General features: G+C 41.0%; 1 protein-coding gene across 1 annotated transcript in view; it reads right to left on the bottom strand.

Annotated features, from left to right (window-relative positions):
* Positions 1–3,749: 3,749 nt before the first annotated feature.
* SLC6A11 (solute carrier family 6 member 11) overlaps positions 3,750–22,022 on the bottom strand; it is a 100,652-nt gene continuing 82,379 nt past the window's right edge. Inside the window, exons 7-14 of the mRNA XM_074152726.1 lie at positions 20,601–20,704; positions 13,978–14,102; positions 11,740–11,852; positions 10,214–10,351; positions 8,472–8,574; positions 7,784–7,884; positions 5,854–6,024; positions 3,750–3,902 (exon numbers count right to left, since the gene is read on the bottom strand). Coding sequence (XP_074008827.1) covers positions 3,750–3,902; positions 5,854–6,024; positions 7,784–7,884; positions 8,472–8,574; positions 10,214–10,351; positions 11,740–11,852; positions 13,978–14,102; positions 20,601–20,704 — 1,008 coding nt within the window. The remainder of the gene's footprint in view (positions 3,903–5,853; positions 6,025–7,783; positions 7,885–8,471; positions 8,575–10,213; positions 10,352–11,739; positions 11,853–13,977; positions 14,103–20,600; positions 20,705–22,022) is intronic.

The following is a 22,022-nucleotide window of genomic DNA, read 5'->3' as shown; positions in this document are numbered from 1 at the left end:
TGGCTCCCACCAGTGACACAAACACGGCTGTAGCGAAACACGGCCAGAAGCGGGGAGGGATGGAGGGGTCAGGGTTGGGGGGGGAAGGCGGCAGCAGATCTGCACTCTTCTGTGGTGACATGGATTTACGGTAAATGACAGCGGCATGAAATTGTGAGATCAGGAAACTTCAGTTTGTTTCAGCCACAGATTTATCGGGAAAGTTCAAAGAAGTTGCTACATCTTCTCTTGTTCCCAAGTTCCCCATTTAAAATCAGGGGACATATGTCTGCCCTAACAGGGTAGTTGTGATTATTTAATTTGTCATATAAAATACATTAATATAAACTAAAATACACAGAATGGGTTTTGCCCATTTCCTTTAATTTTTGAAAACAAGTAAGTAGACGAAATCTTGTGCCCTTCAAAACCAAACAGAATCTTTCTTTGTGTAAAATGTTAACATAATCCTTAGTGGTTGTTCATTTTTATTGCATTATTTTTAATAATACTGCAGATGATTCAGAAAAGGGCAATATTGTTTCTACCGCATAAAAAAAAAATCATCACAATATAGTTGTTTTTTACATTTTTCCCCCTTCATATTGTTTCAAAAAAACAAAACCAAACCACAAATACTATTAGGAAATTTACCCTCCCACATCCCTCCCCACAAAAGATTTTTTTTTTTTTTAAAATCAGTAAAGTGTTAAACAAGTCAGATATTAAACGCACACATTTACAAGCACAGCACGTTAGTAATACTGTATAATACTTCTGACCATGCCAAACCCTATGTATGTGTATAAAGCTACGGGTGAACTGGTTGATAGCAGCAGAATAGGAAGCATGTTCCATACGTAGTTCCCGTGGAGATATTTGGATGAGTACAACAGTCCAAAGTACCAGGACAAGCTAAAACACACAAGTTGGTTTTTTTCTGCTACAGCAGCGCATGTCATGACTCAAAGGGCAATCATGACTTGGCTGGGATGCTCATGTTGCATCTAATGGACGGCCAGTTGAGTGGTGGGGGGTCCACCTCTTGGCACTCTTCACTGTAAACATTCATGGAGTCCCGATAGCTGAAGATACAACCTCATTGAAATCAAGTGCACCCTAAAAGTGCATCTACATCTGCACACCCTTCACTGATAAAATGTGTCGACATTTACTCTGGGAGGGAACATAATCCATCCCAAGGGCCATATGTGGCTTTGGGACCTCAGTTCTGCAACTCCAGTGGGTGGAGAGAAAGACCAGAAAGGGACACTGGATTAGAAATACTTATGACTCATTAGAACTTCCAAAAACGTTCAGGTTTTGGAGTGGGCATTTTTTCAATGATGTCAACATGTAGCTTTCAGTTGCTTCATTGTATTTTCTGTAATTATACAACTCAACCTGTGGTTTCAATTCTGGGAGCATTTCTCTTCCAGAAGTATCATTTTCCAATGGGACAGTGATTTCCATTGGTAACCTCCAGTTCTGGATGCCCAGCTGAAGGCTCCCGTTCATGAGATGATGGTTCTGTACCTTCGTAAAGGCAAGGACTTAAAATACTTCAAGTAGAATTGTGGTAGAGAAGTTTTCTCTTAGACTTCCACCGTACCACAAAAAAAAAAAAAAAATAAAAAAAATTATGAAGTAAAATTAAACAAAACTGTTGGATTTTAATGATGTGACTTGAGACAAAGGGATTCTATGAAAATGCTTTTTTAAGAGGTAACCATAAAATCTCAAAGAAATGCTGACTACATGTACAGTTCCATGTAATATTAAGATATATTTAGTGACTCCTAGTGAAATGTTTTCCTCTGTAGAAGGCCAGCAGCCACTTCTGTTTCTAATAACTCCAGGTGCTGGTGTCTGAGCTTTGGTGATTTTGGATTGCACAGAAGGCAGCAGATTTTAGGACATTTCTTCAGAGCTGTCTTAGGCTGTTGCTCGTCTCTCCCCATCAAATACTGCGCAGTGCAGTACAACGTTCCTCCACAGGTTTCTCGTACAACCGTTAAATAAAAAAACAGGACAGGAACAAAAATAATTGCCCAGTACAAATAATAGGGTTTGGAATATTGGCAGAAGAAAAAATCAAACCAATAGATAGTCTAGAGAATTTGATACTGGGGCAAGCATTTGCATACCTCAGAGTAACAGTCCAGTTGGATTCACAGACAAAATCTGTGTTCCATCAGAGGGGGTCAGTTCATGCAATGGATAGAATAAAAAGGCCTGATCTCACAGACCCAATAATGCTCCTTTTGTGAAACAGAGAAGTCACAACATCCCCGTCTCAATTCCTTAATCTGCACCATATATAAATTATCTCCTGGAGTTCTCCCCAAGGAAGCGGCGGATTCCCCAACATCGGACACTTCTAAGATTCAGCTGGACAGGGGGCTGGGCCACCTCCTCGAGACTGGCCTTTTGCCAAAGTTGGACCAGAGGATCCTTGAGGTCCCTTCTAACCTGGTGTTCTATGATTCAGTGATTAAGGACCAATTACTCCAGCCTTCTTCCAGGTAGACTCCTATTCTGACTTCAGCGCAACCCCATTCGGGGTAAAGCGATCAGGGCCTAATCTGAGAGTATCTAGAGAGTACCCTGAAGATAAGAAAAGCTCTATATTGTCATTACAGGATCCTTGGTTTCTTCTAAGGGCAATTAATAGATGTACAGGCAGACAGACTTGGCAAACAGATAAAGAAGCAGACAGAGAGGCCGAGGTTTGCAGAGCTCTAAACCCGCTCTTTTTTTCCTCAGAACGTCTCCACTTACATAAAGTAACCTTGATCTCCTGTTGTACAAGCAGAGTCAAACACGTTTCACTTCAGGGGATGGGAAGTGTCAAGTGACACGAAGTACTGGCCACCTAGACACTAAAGAAAATGAAAAAGCTTTAGAGGTCTCCTGAAGCAGTACGCGTCATATAGAGACCATTAACTTACAAGAGCAGCAAAATTCATAGCTCGTAAGGAATGTTCTCTATCCAGGCTCCAGAAAAACAGTGACTCAGAAGTGGGCCCATTCCACCACATTTTTAGACCTGTTGAAGCAAGCGGAGGGTGGAGGGAAGGCGATGAGAGCAACTGAAGGGGTGCTTCCTGTCAGCTTCACAACATTTCTGAAAAAGAGCTTTTTCAGGTGCAAAACTCGGTCTTGCAGCTGCCCTGGCCTCGGGAAAGCTAGCCTGGGCAAAGCCCCCGGCCCCAGCCGGGAAAGGCTCCCTCGGATCTCAGCAGACGTTGGATACAGCCCATGTTCAGAGAGTAACACGCAACAGCAGTTACACCTCATCCCCCCCAGCCCCTCACAATTGCTTCCAGTATAAACAAAAGGACATTCCGGTCCCCTTTATATACATACATTAAAAGCTGAAATGGTCCGAAATGCTTACATATTAGTATGCGTAGATCTATACAACATTACACCTGCCAGAAATCAAAGTAGAAAAGTTTTACAGCACATTATACAGGTCCCTCTAACTTCTAAAAAAAAAAACAAAACCCAAACATTTACTGAAATCACCATATTACAAGAAGTCATCACTAACATATCATATAATACTATTTCTTTTTCTTTTACATAATCATTACTTATATAGTAATTTAAAAAATCACTTTTAAACAAGTATACAATTTTCACTTTAAAATTAACTGGTTAATAAAATTTTGTGCAAAACAAGCCAGCCTCTATAATTAAGTGAATTTATTTATTTATTTATACAAAAAAAAAAACAAAAACAAAAACAAAAAATCATAGTTCTTTCAGAAATGCGTCTCCTTTTCTGTAATGGTTGAAATGGCGCCGTCTCCTTTCAGTTTGGCATCGCAGTCATTTATTGCTGCAATGTAGGCTCCTCCTCCCAGTTTCCCTCTCATTTTCAGGTCGGAGCTCGGTGTAATCAACTTCCTGAATTTCTAGAAAATTTGAGAAAATGGAAATCATTATCTTTTTCTTGGTCACAGACAGATTGATTAGGAAACCCTCTTCTCTTGCGTATCTGCTTCTCATTTCCCTGTTACAGACACATCCGTGAAACCACCTGTCACGCAGTTCCGCACAAATCACACCAGGCCAAGGGCTGGAGAATGAAAGCAAAGACAAAGTGAATTCTCATCCTGGTTTAGAGTAACATTCCCTTCCATGAAGAAATTCAGCACGACGCTCTGGATAAGGCCTGTTATATGGGTACAGTTTGTTTCTCATGGTATAATCAAAGAATGCATACCAAAAAACCCTCCAAAACATGAGACTGCCAAAGCGTTTTAAGCTACAATAAAGAACAAATGAAAAATATATATGTTCAGCTGAGAACTTTCTCTTTTATAGCAATAACATCAGTAACATCGTTGCAGCTTACAGCTTGGGGAGCAGAGACGTTGCAGGAAGTTGGCTTCCTGAGAAGCTTTCAACTATAATTAAAAAAACCCTCTCATTGTTCACGTATGGAAAAGATAATGACCGGTCTGCAGTGCTTCAGACTACAAGGCAACGCAAACCAAGAGTCTATAAACAAAGTCTATTTGCTTGCAGAGACATGGCAAGGTTCATGCATTAAGGAAGTATTTAATGTTAAGAGTTGTGCAAAACTTCCTTTTTTGACGTGCAAAGAAAACTATATTATGGAAAATTCATTTTTTGTTTATATACCCACAGTAAGGATTTTTTAGGTAGTCTTCAGGCCGTATTTAATCATCTTACTGGAGTCATTTCAATATGGACCGCCATCAGCCAGCACAATAAGCTGCACGTTACCTTCTCCAGTCACGAAAGCAGTAACTCTTACACTGAGATATCCTCAGTTATATTCAGAAGCGATAGCTTTGGTTATGAGCGGAGGATAATTTTGAAAGTGTGAGTTTACACTGTGAGACAGATCTTTCAAACACGCTAGAGAAGTGAATGAGCCCCAGGCGCCCTAGACACAGAAATTCTTGTTCTTCATGTTGGCATTATCCTTAGCAAAGAGCAGAAAGAGTGAGAAATCATGAAAGGGACCAAATAAAGTCCCTTCCATGTATGTATTGAGATAGAGGGAGGTGATACTGGGATACCTACTTTTACTGACCAGTATCTAAGGAACTCCAGATGACAGAACCAGGCTTTTCTGGAATATCTGAAAACCCAAACAGCTGAATAAGATTTATATCTTTGTTTCTTCCATTATAGCCATCTCCACTGTCCTTCTTTGGAGAAAAGGTCTTATATATATATAATCTCAACCTCAGGCTAGACCTGAGATAACCTGACACCAAATGTTAGTAAACTGCACTGAATATTTTTTGCCTCTATTTCTTGCTTAGAGAACTGTAATCAGGAAAACCGTCCAGAAGACATATGTGAGTGTTTATTATCAAGTTCCTGGAGGAAAATCCTGGCAGCACAAAGATTAGTTATCAAAATCATGGAAAGAAGGCAGCTGACCTGAATGACTGGCCGGTACAAACCTTCTTGAGGAATTTAGCTGATGTTACAGACATTTTAAGCTACAAATTGAGCAGGAACAGAGCACCTTAAAGTCTTGCCTAGGGAAGTGGTTGAGTCACCATCCCTGGAGGTATTTAAAAGGCATGTAGATGTAGCGCCGAGGGCCATAATTTAGTGGTGAACTTGGCAGTGTTAGGTTTATGGTTGGACTCGATGATCCTAAAGGTCTTTTCCAACCTAAGCAATTCTATGATGCTAAGAAAACAGAGAAAATTCAGATGCCTCTCTACCAGTGACTGAGAGGCATGACCCAAAGTGCCATGGGAAAAAGTATGTGGCATTGCTTTTTCAATTAAACTGTGCTCAGTCTCATACAGGTGAGGTTTCACACTCCCTTCCCCGTTCTTTTTTCAGTATCATTAATCTGAAAATGCATCTTACCTCCATGAAAGTGCCTTCTGTCTTCCACAGCTTAATGCAGATCCACAAAGGGATGCAGATCATGGAAGAGAGCGCCATCATCCAGCCTATGCCATAGCCCCAGTCAGGGTATATATATACATTGTTGTATTTCAAAGGCTTGTATTTCACCAGGAAAAAGATGAAGATTCCCTGAAATAAGCAGACAAACATATTAGCGGCATTTGAGAGAACACTTAAAAAACCACTTGTTAGATATAACAAGAAACTGATTGACTGGGCAAGACCAGTCTCCCTAAAGATGGAAACAGAGGCAAGCTTTGCAGTCAGAGGAAAAAACCAACCAGCAATACCTTCTTTTATGTACAGCTTAAATAACATGTCTCAGTAGCTTCCACAGAAATGAACAACCTTTCAAGTTTAAATCCTATTTACCTCTCGATGACAATAAAACCTGCACTTTGATGGCAAACAGCACCTGGGCAGGGAAGATTAAGTTTTGCTACTGTGAACCAGCTGTGATTAAGTAACACAGGCTGCATTCCCTCCAACCTGTCACGATGAAAAAGGAAAGACAAAATTTTCAAAGTTGCCTTAATCCACTGTCAGTATCTGCAGTTCTGCTCTTTCATCCTCACAAAAGCCCAAATACCTCTGTCTCAATTTGACAGATGTCTAATCAAGCAGTTTGGACCACTTAAATTTATGAAATACAGAAAAGTTACTATAGAATCAGAGAATCTTCTAGGCTGGAAGGGACCTTCAAGATCATCTAGTCCAACCATCAACCTAACTCTGACAAAAAAAAAAAAAAATCAAAACCAAACATCACTAGACCATGTCTCTAAGCTCTGTGTCAACCCGTCTTTTGAACACCTCCAGGGATGATGCCTCAACCCCTTCCCTGGGCAGCCCATTCCAAAGCTTGATAACCTTTTCAGTGTAAAAATTCTTCCTAATATCCAACCTGAACCTCCCCTGGCGCAACTTGAGGCCGTTTCCTCTAGTCCTGTCGCCTGTGACTTGGGAGAAGAGACCGACCCCCCCCTCCCTACACCCTCCCTTCAGGGAGTTGCAGAGAGCAATAAGGTCTCCCCTCAGCCTCCTTTTCTCTAGGCTGAACACCCCCAGTAACCCTATGTACCTTTCTCCAAAGCGGTGAAAAGAGTATACAAGAGCAAGTGATATTAAGTTCATTTCAGAGTTGGTGAAAATGAGTCAGAAATTTTCCCAAATTTGCAAAAACCTGGCAGAGCTCAAGGGAACCTGGATCTCCAGGTGCCCCAGCATCCGTGGGTTTGCAGTTGCTGTAATTTACATTTTGGAGAACCGAAAGATTTTAGTACCTAATCCTCAAGCACTCGTGGATCAAATTTATGGGGAATCTGGTCGTGCTCCCTTTGTGACTTTGCCCCTGTTACGTAGCCACAGCAGATTGGCAGAGCTGGCACCAGTACTGCCAGCTCCTGCTGAGGCACATTCCTTCCCAGTGAGATGTGCTCTTGGCCTCTTCTACTACCTTTACTAGAAGAAAAAAATATCCTGTCTTCTTTGAAAAATGTCTACTCACCCAAAGAGAGGGAAGGAAACAGGCGGCTGGAGCAGCAAGGAAACCAGCACGAGTCTGGAGGAGCCCGAGTTGTGCTGGGTAGACACAAGCTGTACTCGCCGTGCAGGGAAAAAAGCCCCCACTGTATCGGCAAATGTTCATTTAGGGCCCTGAGTTTATTGTTTTTCCTATTATTGTACATGCTAAGATTTCTCACAATTCACAGAATGTTTCACAATTTTTACAGATCCTACAGAGTGTTTTTTAATTCAAACATATGCTACAAATCAGTAAGTGTTTTTCTCAACTGTTGTGAAATATCAGCAGCAGCAAAGTTCTAAAAATATGCACAGAAACCCCTCTTTATGTCTAAAACAAGCTGTTTGGATATTCTGTACTTACTGCGCAAATACCTGGAGTTAAGACCATCCAGCACCATTTAATCAATGAGAGTGGTTTGTACCCAATCATATCTTCAATGTTCTCATAAAAGCGATTGCTCCCTGCCCCAAGAAACACAGATGACAAGCAGATGTAGAACATACATTTAAGAGTCACATGTGTCATCTGAAGTTCATATGTTGTTTTCCCAAGTAAAATTGTCAGTCCCTTGTGTGCAAAAAATGCTTGAGGATGTAACCATGAACAAACCCAGCCTGCGGTGGTTTCCTTAACGTTGCTGACAGACAGAAACAGCAGCGCTGGGGACACTGTGATGTCCCTTTTGTGTTAACGAGGCACGAAATCCGACTTCCCTGGGTTTATCTGCGAGCATCAGAAGTGGAAGGGAACATGCCCTGCACAGACGCTTCGTGACAGAGGGAGGAGTTATTGCCACCCCTACTTTCTAAGGCAGCTAAGGACCTCCTTAGGGAAGGAAGGTGGAGGTCAGTCCTGACAAGGACCAAGGGGATAAAAAAAAAAATAATCTTTGTTATTTAGAGTTGAAAAAAAGGCATTCCTGACTTTTGGTAGGGCACGGAAATGTGGAGGACCCCAGTCGGTAAGAATACAAGGCTTTCATGTTGCTTTTATACAAATAGAAAGCTTTTATAAAAACTCAGAACCACAGCAATTTTCAGCAACTCACCGTAAACCCAGCCTATGCAGACACATTCAAATATGGCAACAAAAAGAAGGCACATGCCACTAGCTGCATAAGAGTCAAATAACTGAAAGACGTACATCCCACCCTGAAAGACAAAAACAGGGAAAAAAAATACGTGTTGGCACCGGTAGGAATATTTCATAGCAAATATGGCTTTAATTACACAGTCAATCTGTTGGTTCCCTGGCAGTCTTCCTGCTAAAGTTGGTTCCTTCTTGAACAAAGAATATTCACTTTTCAGTGACTTGTTATTGTGGAAGATTTTTTTTCTTCCATAGCACTTGAGATTATTCCCTGTGCCACCTGAATACTGTGCATTTGCTTTAAGGTAGTAAATCCTGGAGCAGAGAGAACTACATTTGACTTGTTCCCAAAACAGTGTCCTAAGTTATCACGGCATCCCCACACGAGGCACACCATGCTATCAGTGATCTGTCATTTCCTGCACTCAGTGCTGCCCCAATACCGACCTGTATGGAAAAGGTAAATGTGTTCAACTCAGGCATCCTCACTTATTGTTTGACTATGACTCAACTCAATCATCACATTTGTCAAAGGCATAATTCTTCTCATCTTTTCATGTATTTTTCTCTTGCTTACAACAGTCAGAATCGGTCAGAGAAGTGAGTGGCTTTCTACAGCCTTTGCCTCGAGGCAAGATGAGCAGAAAATCTATGAAGTCCAATAAATAGTATTATGGATAACCTGCCTAGCACAGAGTCTAAGGACTGTGGATCTCTGTAGAGGGAACTGAGGAGACCCCAGCTGAGTTAAGGAAGCCCTGAGAGGCTGCTTCCCTGGGAAACCCTGCCCAAGATCGCTGCACAACAGGGACACGTTGTGGCCCTTCACGGTTAATACAGCCAGGCTTCCCCGGACAAACTCCTCACACATTTAATTCTACAGTTCCTCAGACATGGAACTTTTTCTTTGCCTCGCTCCCTGGTACGGGGAGGCTCCAGTGGCCCAGCAAGCGGAGAGCGTGGGCTCTGCCCGTCGTCTACCTGTTTTGAGAGGGTCACGTGAAGGCGAAGAAGAATGATGATACCACTCACTCCGTAAAGCCAGCACTGAGCCGTGAGGCTAAACTCCTGCCAAGTACCAAAGGATCCCAGAGTCCCTCCCCAAACTGGGTAGCAAACACAGCAGTGCCAGAAATGTTCTATCATGAACTGATAGGATGGACTGACACCCTCAGAATTTGTGGTTTAGAACATCCCGAGGCAAACAATGTGGTTTGCTGGAAATTTCTTTGGGTTTTTTTCAGTCTTACTGAAGCAATTTCTGCTCTGAGATTGGCTGTATTTATTGACCTGGCCTGGTGGTACAAAAATCACAGATGTTTTACTTTTCTATTTTCACCTTACTTCATCTTCTTCATTGATCTGTTCATCCACAACGTAGTTGTTCTCAGACTGGTCTGCCCTGAGTCAGTAAGCAGAAACCACCATCAGTGCATCTGGTTGGCTCGTGCAAAGCAGATGGAATTTCCTTGGCTACGCAACTTTGATTAAAATATTTCCCAAGCTCTACGGAAAAACTGAGGGTATGTTTCCCGTTTCAAATGTTACACATTAGCTGAGAACAGTCTCTCAAGTATTTTGTAGTCATATTCCTCACAGTGAAATTTGTCTACGGCATATGTTCTTGCATTTTACCTGTTATGATTACAAACAGAAGCCCGTTTCCTTTTTTCAGCAGCAGTAGGACAAGGCACCTCTTACCTCAGTTAGCATGATGAGGCCAATGAAGTACGACACAACGGAAAGGCCGAGAATCAACAATTCTCTTCTGTAACCCCTTCGGAAAACCTTTGGGTACATGTCTACAACAGCTGTCACGAGGCTCTCAACACACACAAACTAGAACAAACGATAGGGGAGTACAAATGAATTGTGTGTCTCATCTGCTGTTGGGATGTGGATTTGCTACCAAACACTTCAAATATCCTTATATCCATAGAGAGTGAATGATCCCTGAGGACACCATAAGCGGAAGCTCAAACTGAGAGGAACATCGTTTCAGAATTAAGAAATTCAAAGCTCTGGATTTCCAGTCCACCACCAAATTCAAATAGTTGAATCCACTAATACTATCTCACAATGCATTTGCCTTGTAGCAGATGGATTACATATAAATTAAATCTTTCAAACATGGCTTGAATGGGACTTAAATAACGTACAAACCATTCACAGGAGCGTAGCAGGATTGCGCTCTAAGCACCCTACATTTCTCTCACTCGAAGGAATGAGTCGCAGTGCTGCGCACCTTCAAGCACTGCTACATGAACTGCAGGGGTTTTGGAAAAATTCTCTCCGTTTTACAGAAGAGAGAAGTTCCACAAAGCTATTACGTGCCCAAGCCAAGGACACCTAATGAAAGAGGGAAGGAACATTCTTATTAACTTTAAATATCAGCAGAAAGCAAGAGGCCTGAGCTTCTGACTCAGGGCTCTGGAGCAAGGTTTCTAAAATAGGCACCAAAATTAATGCCCAAAAGTAGACAGTATAAAGCCTACTTCATTGGAACAGTCAAGAGGAGAATTCAAGAATCGCTCATTTTAAAAAAGACTTATAAAAAAATTGTTAGATTGGGAAAAGGAGCAGTTATTAAAACATTAAGTGTAATGATTGGAAATGTCATGCAAAATAAGCACTGAAGAGCTTTATTCTACAGTGTACAATCATAAACCCTCTGAACCAAATCAGGCAGAGAGCTGAGCTGCATGCTAACAATGCCACCTACTTTACATTTTTCATCAAGCAGCTTTCACAATTCCTATGGTCACACAGGAAGGACAACCCCTACGCTGTCACTTTGCCGCAGAATATGACTACGCGTTTCTTGCTATGGTATCTTGAAGTGTAAGTACACCGTAGGAACTTACATTATCACTATCGGGTATTCAGTTTCAAAATTCACTGCAAAGTGCTTTAAAAACAGGAAAAGACAACACACTGGTATTTTAATGAACTGTGAATTTTAATCACCCATATTTAAGTTTAAACTAATTTCTGTGTTAATAATGAAAGCTTTAGTCAGGCTGAATCAGTGTTCACAGTAAATCATAAAGGAATCTCCACTATCGCATAACTAAGATTTAAAATAAGGAACTTAAATCGATGGTTTTAAGCAAGGAATTAAGTTAGGGTTCATTCTTTCATCAGGTTAGATGCTGTTTACATCAAGGATGCTGATATACGCATGCTCGGGAATCTGACAAAATATTTCAATAGTGTGTGTTTCATACCTGACTATCTAATCCAAGGAATATGAGCATCATGAAGAACAGAGTTGCCCACAGGGGAGAGAGAGGCATCATGGTAACAGCTTTAGGGTAAGCAATGAATGCGAGTCCCGGTCCTGAAAAGGAGGAAAAGAAAGGAAATATTTTGTCCTTGTGTGCTGGGTCTGGCTGTGATGGAGTTAACTCTCTCCATAACCGCCTGTGCGGTGCTGGCGTTTGGGTGTGTGGGTAGAACAGCTTTGACACCAACATCATGGCTCGCACAGCAGCGCGTCTTAAACTCTCTCTGCCTGAACCCACGAGTCTCCTCACTTTTTCTCTTCCCGTTCCCTTCCCCCTGCGGCGGGCGAGTGAGCGAGCAGCGGTGCGGGTGCTTAGCTGCTGGCGAGGGGTAACCCACCACGACTTGATTGCTCTTCTTGGCAGATAATTGCTGCTAAATACAAGATTGAAAACCTTGACAAACTCTACATCTCTAATAGTCTAAACATTTGGTGATGAGGCTAATCAGTAAGGAAGACCTGGTTGGCACATCAGCTCTGCCTACATCCTGTCCAAATGTGTGAAGGTCAAGACTTCCGTTAAGACATCACTGTACTTTATGTTCTCTTTCTTCTTCCTGCAGATGTACAGCAAGACTCACATACCTGAGTAAGTAATAGCGTGTGGTCCTGTGGTTGCCTTAGATGACTTATTAACATATTCTGCAATCTTTTTTTTTCCCGTAAGACAAGGGTGTATCTGACATTTTGTGCAAGAACACTGTCAATGGTCAGAGCTGCATCTTGGAAGCCATACATGGTGCTAGCCAAATGTCTACTGGTTTGTTCAGGATCTGCTCTGCATTTCCGAGTGCTGCTGCTGGCACACAACATCAATTCATTGGCTGCTTATTTACAGAAATCTTTAAAATAGAAGATTTTTGGAACAGCACTGGTAACTTCTCAGATCTGCTGAAATACCATCTCACCTTGCTCGTATTTTCCTGTTCTTATTTACCTGTGCCCATTTTTCAGCTGCTGCAAACTCTCATGCACTAACAGCTTTTATTGAAGTTAGCCGGCTTTTACAGCAGGGACACAAAGGCAGTATCACCAGGCTGAGAAAGGACACCCCTGTGCTCCTGCTGCAAGAACTTCAGTGAAGAACTGCCAACACTCTACTGCTTCTTCATTTAAATGCAGTATTTGCAAGCTCCTATAATTTCCAGAATTGCTGTAGTCTTTTAACCTTTTTCTGTAGAGCTTCTGTAATAGTGTAAGCCAGTTGTCTTGGGGGCTTTAGGAAAAGAGGAATATTTTCCATGACAGTATCAGTGAAGCTCTACTTGCTCTGCAGTTTTCCTGCTAACCTTGGCTAACTTCACGAGAGTCATTTCTCCTTCTCAACAGCTCAGCATTCTATCGCTTTTCTTTCTCGGCAGCGCTCCTGTTCTCCTTGTTCTGTTGAGTTTTAAGTGATGCTTAAAGATGTTACATCCGCAAAGACATTAAAAAGCAGTTAACTTTCATTAGATGGCTAACTCCAAGTGATGGTAATAAATGTTAGGTGTTAATTTCTCATAGAGCTGGGCCTTTGTGCCTTTCTGGACTCAAACCAAGAACTTTTAAACTTAATCAACCAGAGTGTCTCAATGTATGTCCCTGGGAGAAAAACTTCCTGAGATTAGGAGACGGCATTAGCCATCTTACTGTTAGAATTCTGTATTTGGACAGTATACATTAAGCAAGACTTCAGAGGACTTCCAGATTTCTCCTACGCAGCTGGTTTCTCATTACTTTAATAGCTGTATCTTTTTTCTTTTTGGGTTTCCCACCTCCTCCCCTCCCAAAAGGAACAAATATTTCTGTGGATTTCGGTGTGTCTCATTTAAAGAAAACTGGATGCTCCTTTCATGAGGATATAACACTCAAGGGGCGTAACTGCGCAATGTATCTCTGCTAAACAACCTCCTGGATGCTCAGCTGGAGTAAGTTTGTGTTACAATAGCTCCTTGGCTTTCTGAATTTGGTGCTATGCACAGTAACATTAATATTTTTTACACGTAAACGTGTGACCATCACAATAGTTAAGAACTCTTCTTCCAGCAGTTATACTAATGAGTCAGGTAATGGGTTTTTAAGAGGAGTTTTGTAAAACTATCTGCAAGACTTATCCATTAGATAATGGCACAGATTAAGTATTCTGACAGCAACCTCTGGGCAGTTTTTATTAACTCAGAAAACTGCTTTTGGAACTTACCTGATTCTGCAACTTCTGCAATGGGCACGCCTTGTTCATAAGCCATAAATCCAAGAACTGAAAAGATAGCAAAACCAGCAACAAAGCTTGTGCCACTGTTCAAGCAGCAGAGCATGATGCAGTCTCTGAAAATATAAATAAAAAACACTGCAGTTGATCTCCAGAGCCTGGGTTTCTTTCACGTCCTGAGCCATAGGACTAACAGAACCCCGAGCTGCAGGAATGGATGTTAAGTTGCTCATTAAGTGGAAGCTCCCAACTGATATTATGCCTGAGAGAAATCAGTCAGGCGTAAGCATTTGCAGGAAGATATCCTCATAATACCTTTGCTTGTGTTTTAACTGGTTGAACTGCAAACCTGTTGCTACTGACTTACTGTTTTTATTGAAAATCTTTAAAATTTTATTGAGAATCTTTATAAAACATGTATAAATACTGTAAGAATGGTGTCAAGAACAATTTTTCTACAGTAGCTGTAATAATGTATTCCAGAGGAACCACATCCTGGGCTGCATCGAAAGAAGTGTGGCCAGCAGGGCAAGGGAGGTGATTCGACCCCTCTACTCTGCGCTCGTGAGACCCCACCTGGAGCACTGCGTCCAGCTTTGGAGTCCTCAATACAGGAAGGACATGGACCTGTTGGAACGGGCCCAGCGGAGGCCATGAAAATGATCAGAGGGATGGAGCACCTCTCATATGAAGACAGGCTGAGAGAGTTGGGGTTGTTCAGCCTGGAGAAGACAAGGCTCCGGGGAGACCTTATAATGGCCTTCCAATATCTGAAGGGGCTACAGGAGAGATGGGGAGGGACTCTTCGTCAGGAAGTGTAGCAATAGAACAAGGGGTAATGTTTTAAATTGGAAGAGGGGAGATTTAGATTAGATATTAGGAAGAAATTCTTTCCTGTGAGGGTGGTGAGACCCTGGCCCAGGTTGCCCAGAGAAGTTGTGGATGCCCCATCCCTGGAAGGGTTCAGGGCCAGGCTGGATGGGGCTTTGAGCAACCTGGTCTGGTGGAGGTGTCCCTGCCCAGGGCAGGAGGGTTGGAACTCGATGATCTTTAAGGTCCCTCCCAACCCAAACCATTCTATGATTCTATAAACTATATAAAAATGGAAGTAATTTGTTTCCTGGAAATCAGATCGTAGCTAATTCTATTGCAGTTACAGCACATTGGCAATATATATCCATACAAAATACAACTCCAGTTTGCCTTATAAACGTTTTTTAGGAAGCTGTGGTAATGAAAACCCCACACATAATCTAAGAAGTGCGTACATGCCTAAAAAAGCACCTAACAAGTAGGCAAAGACAGTGCAGGGACGCTGATCTCTCAAACATCAGTGACAATTACAAGCCAAGGTAAAGAAATATTTCTTTTCCCAGATCAGAAACATCACAATAGTAAATCACTTTAAAAAAAAAGAGAAAATACTCTTGCAGAAAGGTGTGATCTTTCCCCAGAGCTCAGTGACATATCGTTGTTCATCCTGCCTTCAGACAGCACTTCAGGCTTGACAGATGATGAGGTAAGAATGATTTATCATGACAGTCAGTCTTTTAAGACTGTTTGCTACAAGAGACAGCTGTGTACTTAAGACAGCAATAATCTAACCTCGATGCCCGAACGTAAATTAGGATTCTAAAACACAGAAGCACAAGGCAAGCTCTGCCAAGCCCATGCCTTAGGCTGGTATCTATGAGAAGAAATGGCCGTGTAAAATCTCACAGGTTCTGAATCCACATCTTCACTAATGATTCCCATCTTTGTCACAGATTTATAGTGACTTTTTGAGAATCAGAGACAATTCACATTTTTGAAGTCCTGACATATATTCCGGCAAAACATCTTTGGAAAACTCTCTGTCCTGTTGGTTGTTTCCTTTGGTATTTTTACCCTGTAACTTCATCTCATCAATTTATTGAGTTGAAAGAGAGGTGACCAATTCCAGCATCTTATTCCTTAAGTCATGAGCCCAGCGCTGCATCCCACACCTGCTCAAAGCTCTTCCTCTTGCTGACTCTGACTCCCCTTAGTGCCAGGCACACACATTCCCAACGGCAAGAAGCGGGCAGACGCTTGAACTACGGCCATTGGGCCATGGGAGGCTTTGGCTCTCTCTCATCACCTTATCTACAGTTAATTTTAACCACTATTTTGAGAACGTTTTTATCTTTTCATAATCATTTCATAGCAAAAAAAATTCTATATGGCATATCATCTATAAAATGCCCAAATTTGTCCAGAAATTAAAAAGAATGAGTACTGCCATTTGTAGATCAAGACTCAGACATGGAGAAGTCCAGCGATGTTCACACTTCTTTCATGCACGGACTCTAACACTTGTCCATGAGCAGGGGGAAAGAGTTCCTTTAAAATACTTTCTGAAAGTGGTCAACATCCAAACCTGTTATTTACTTGCTTTTCATAGGAAATTGCTTCCTGTAGTTAGGCACAGCCAGGCTAGTTACACACTTGGATGTTTTAAAGCAAAATAGCAATCTAAAAGAAAGCAACCAGAAGCTCAGAGTTCTTTGTGCTTTGCAGAGAAAGAAAAAAAAGAAGACGACCATCTTCCTAACCTTTCCTCTCAGTGTATTTCAGCACGGAGTAGCTCTGGAGAGACTCTCAGTCCAGCCTCTCTCACCTAAGAAACTGGTGAGTTCAGAGCTGAGAAATTAAAACTAAGTGCGATGAAACTCTGTCAATAAGAGATGTCAGAAAGATGTATTTTTTTTTAATCCTTTGAGGGAAAAAAAACAGGTGCTGCTTCAGTGGGATGGATCTGGCTGCTCACCAGTCGGATGATGCTTCCATTTGGAACAGCCTGTTTTCTGCAGATAAGATTTGATTTAGATAATTCCCAGGCTTCAAATGCAGTCCAAACAACAAGGTATTTTTTTCTGGTGAATGGTGTGGCACAGGACATGGTTCCTAACCATGTGAAATCTGGTTGAACTGGAGACACATTGCTCCTTGCACACCTTCAGAGCCCGAGAGTTCCTGCTGCTCCCTCTTGAAGTAAGGTCCTGGGGCAAGGCCCAAGTGGTTTAAGCCGGACAATCCTATATGACTAGATCATATAGAGAGATATAACTATATAACAAGAGGAGCACGGCCATCTCTCCGCTCACAAGGAAAACCCGTGAAACACAGTACCATGGTTACAGGGTAGATACGCGTTTCTCCAAGGAAACAGGCCAAAGTGAACCCAAGGGGATTTCCATCATCTCCAGTTAGTGAGGTACCTGTTCTTGTGACATAACACAGCCACAGCGCCATCATCTTCTTCCCCAGTTACACAATCACAGACTGAACACTCAGTTCTCTGGGGACCTAGCAGTGTTTCCTGTCCTAATAAAAATACAACCTCCAATTTCAATTTCCATCCTTCCTTCATCTTTGCAGGAATTCTACTACCCCCGCAGCCCCTGCTGGTTTGGTTTTTTTTTTTCCCTTAGATACAAGTATGTAACCTGTAATTCAGTCTTCTTTTTTCTGCTATGGGAAGAAAAACTGAGAGGGGGATCTGGATCCATCGATTGTGAAACCAATGAATTTTAAAACACAAATGCCCAAGAACCATTGGAAGGAGAACATGAAGTTTCTCTAATTTTCCATCAATTTTTTATAAGCATCCTTGGTAGGGAGGCATCAGAGCCTGACTGAAACCCAAACTGATTTCACATGAAAGGAAAACTTCAAATTTTTATGAAAAATTCACATTCTTCCAAATGAATGTCTTGCCAATCACCTGAATAATTCAAGACACGCATCCTGTATCTTCTCCCTGCCTGACAGGGAGGATACTGCTGAAAATTGGTTCTGCCTTCCTTCAGGAGCTTCTCTCATTAGAGAGCAGAGCCCACAGAGCCTTTGTGCATCCCTCCAGTTACTTCCTTGCCCTTATGGATCCCCTCAAGACCAATTCCCATCCCTCTTTTCCTCTTAGACAAGAAGCTTGATAAAGGACACATCTTCATTTCCTAAAAGTTTTGTCCATTTGTTGACAGTGTGTGAAATCGCTGATTTATCTTCTGTGCCCCAGCGGCAACATGGCAGCCGACCCCTGATTTGTACATGGGGTTCAGCGTAAAAATTGTCCTTCCGAGGTGCCGCCTCCAGTACAAAGGAGCGGTGCCAAGAAACCAAATGGTGTTTCCCCCAGGGGGGAACTGCAGAGCTTCCGGTTCTGCAAATACAGAGCACACGAAGCAGGAACAAGAACATCTTCCTCTTCTGTCTGCTGAGGTTGTCTGAAGTGAATCCATTCCTTGAGGTCTGAATGGATTAGGAATTCTCAGCTTGCTAAAAACTAGAGGAAATACCAGTACACCTTTCTTTTATTTATATGGGGAAAACATTGCCCACTGATGGTACTGCCGCTACTTTCATCTTCTCGTAAGAGTCACTTTTGATATAAATTGGTGTAAATCCAGGGAGGTTCTGTATTAATGTATTACAATGAAAGATAAGGACAATAAAAAATTATGTCCTATTCAAAGACGTGAAGTGACTTTTTTGCAATTCATTTACAATGTTAATGAATTAGATCAGGTTGCTAATAAGAAAAACCCACGTGCAGTTTAGATTTTCCCATTTTCCATTAAAATACCTCATCTCATTATTTTCCACAGCACTGTCCCTTAGAAAAAAGAAAAAAAATTAGTAAAACAGTGTGCCAAAAGAGTAGAATCATAAAATCACAGAATGCTTAAGAGTTGGAAGGGACCTGAAAGATCATCAAGTTCCAACCTGCCTGCCATGGGCAGGGACACCTCCCACTAGAAGTAGATTACAACCAGCCAGTGTGCTGTGGGTATTGCAAGAGGCAAATCCATGGCTTGATTTTCATTTTTTTAAGTGCTAGTTAGAATACAATTTTAATTCCGCTTTCCTTTGCGCAGCTGCTTTGTATGTCTTGCTCTGTTAACAACCCTGTTTAACTCAGCCGCTTTCTGCGGTTAACTTCTGTCCTACTTGTGTCCTCAGATTTCTTAAGAATCCTACTTTGGGACACAATAAAATCTGTCCTATTCAGGAAATTTGTGAAAACATTTTCAGTAAGAAGTACTCAAGAGCTTTAACGGAGAGCTGCTGCTGTTTTTTACAACCTGTGCTGCTCGGGTCAGAGGAAAAGAAGGGAAATTAGGTAAGCTCTCTGAGCACACCTCAGAACTCCTACTTTTTGTAATGACTGTGGTTACAAAACCATAGTAAAAAAATTACTGCAGTCCTTGAGGCAGTGTCAGAAGAGTTTCTAGATGGGATGCAACTGGAAAGAAATAAAACTAAAATTAAAAAAAGAGAGAAAAGGATGCCTTTGTTAAAGCATCACTTAGGCTAATTAGGGAAAACTTTAATTACCCACTGTTCCGCAGGGATATCCATTATCCTCTGCTGGGGCATCTTGATCGTTATGCTGAAAGTAACATCCATCAGCACTGAAGATTGTAGGGGACATTCCACTACTTCATGCAGCAAAACATTTGGAATTTTGGCTGTCATAGCCAAGTGAAGAGTAACTTACATTGCTGCTAAGTTACTTTGCAGGTTTAGATGGCAAAGTGCCCTCAACTGCCCCTGGAGAGCTTTGCAGACACTCAGCTGGTGGATACATTCCTATCTCTGTGGTTGGCTTCCACTATCCCAGTTCCCTTTCTGTCTGGAGACTCCTACTGTTCGGTGTTTCTCTGGCAGAAGAGCAAATTGTTGCTAAGACATTGAAAGAAGGCGGCATTTCCTATAACTGTCTCCTGAACTCTCCAATCAAGTACTTACGCTTTTGGGGTTTCAGAGGTGGTGTGCTTGAGGTTCTTTTGCTTTTGGACTGAATTATTTTCTTTATAGAAAAGTTAAATTTTATTTCTCTGATCATAATGGAGTCAGTACAATCAAACTGTCACTTACTGTCTTGTATTAAAGGCTGTTGAATAGTAGGAAAACTAATTCAATAACTACTCTCACGCCAGAAGAAAAATGTAGTGCTCCTATTCCTGCCCTGCCCAGCCCAGTAAAATGGAATGAGGATTTTGTGTGAGTCACATCCTTTTGACGTTGATTCAGGAAAGATTAAACTCTACTGAAGTCATTAGCACTTTCCTTACTGATTTCTATGAGGACAAGCAATGAAATACTTTCCATTTCTACTGTGCTCTAGCTGGGAGCCACTAAACTATGGGATAAAGTGACATTCAAGCATAGACCAAACTCAGGTGAGTTTCAGTAACAATTTTTTGTAGGAATTTTTTTTTTTAAAGCAGATATACGTTACACAATCAAATACTGCACACACATGCAATTATGTATGTATGAAATTCAGTATATTATACATGCAGTTGTGTCTACCTGTGTGTGCTGAGTGTGCAAGGGTCAGATATGATTAAGAGGGATGAAAACACCAAATTTTGGAAAAGAGTTCCCCTGAAACAATTCTAAGAAACATTATAGATCTCTGTTCTACAAAAACGTGTGCATTTGCTTATGATTACTCATGCAAATAGCTAAAGGAAAAGGGAAGTAATTCTGAGCGAAGCTAAGTACATAAACATTTCCATCACTGAAACTGTGTAAAAACACTTCCAACACTGGGAAGCGTAAAAAGAAATTGTGGAAGATATTACCTGTAGCAGTTATTGTTATAGTTGTTGTAACTTCCCAGGGCTGTCAAGCACCCCAAGCAGATGGCATAAGAGAAAAATATCTGTGTTCCGGCATCCACCCACACCTGAAGACAAAAAAAAATGGAGTGGTTAAAAAAGAAGGAATCTCCTTTATGCATATATCGACTGCAGATTTGCAGAGGGAACCGTGCAGAGTAATAGTGTCTGGAAAACCTTTTATAAGTCACAACCTTAAAAAAAAATAGGCTGTGAATTACATTCCCTCCTCCTTCCCCCTGGAATACACAAGCAGTAACTCAGCTGGGCTTCACGGGTTCAACATAATCCAAGTGGAGAGACACAACTTCTGGAGAAAAACCTCACCCAGTATTAATTCCTTAATGGCTTTATTAACACTATCAGGTGTTAGTAATTGCAACCAAAATAGAATCATCTGCATTTATCTCATTCTCACTTGATAATTATTTATTCAAATTTAATAATTTACTGTGAAAAAATACTCTAAAGACAAAATATGCCATTCATAGGGAATGTACAAATTAAGCTGGGGAAAGAAAAGGGGCAACTTATCCAGGGAAAGGGGCTTTTTTAGGAATGCTGATAGATTTTCAACAAAAGCATTATTATCTTATTATATATGTACAAAATATTACACAATTATAAACTTCTCAAAATAGCAATTTGCTTCTGACATTTCTAATTGGATATATTACATCTCAACTTCAAAACTGATTACTTTTTACAAAACTGCTTACTTTTTAATAAAGTTTTGGAGTGTAAATGTAAATGCGTGTCTCCATAACGTAAACATATGTATCTTCTTGAGACATGTCATCCATATTATATGTATTCAGGAGTGCTGTTAGAGTGAATTAGTGATATTAATAGTAGATTAATCAAGCATTTGGTTTTATTTTATAATTAGGTGAACTAAGAAGCTTCCGCTAGTTTTATTTTAGAATGTTGTAGCCTAAAAGTGAAAAATCAACTGTAATCAATACAGCTACAAAATGTGGGATGATACTTTGCCCTTTGATTTTGGCAAGTAAAATACAGAATTCATGATTATTCAGCATTTCTATTTTTAGTTATTTAGTTATTGTAACTGTATAGAATTTTCCAACTGGTTCAGAAGAGCACCCATTTTGTTGTATTTATTGAATTCTTAGTGTCTTCTCTAATTGAAAATCTCTTCAAGTACGTACCTTTATAATATCATTATGGTAACATTTATATCCTAAAATGATGCAAATATTAAATTCTAAGTCAAAGAAAAGAAAAAAAAAGGAAGAATAAGATGAGACAGTGATAGTCCCCTCACAGCAATCTCAGAACATTAATATAACATGCAATTTTTTTTTTATTTTAAAAACACTCCAACAAAACAGTTAATTTCATTCGACTAGAGCCTGGGCGTGTTAT

This window comes from Numenius arquata, chromosome 8 (genome assembly GCF_964106895.1).
Source record: "Numenius arquata chromosome 8, bNumArq3.hap1.1, whole genome shotgun sequence".
Taxonomy (NCBI): domain Eukaryota; kingdom Metazoa; phylum Chordata; class Aves; order Charadriiformes; family Scolopacidae; genus Numenius; species Numenius arquata.
Note: the sequence above shows the minus strand (reverse complement) of the source record. Positions and strands in the feature narration are given on the sequence as shown.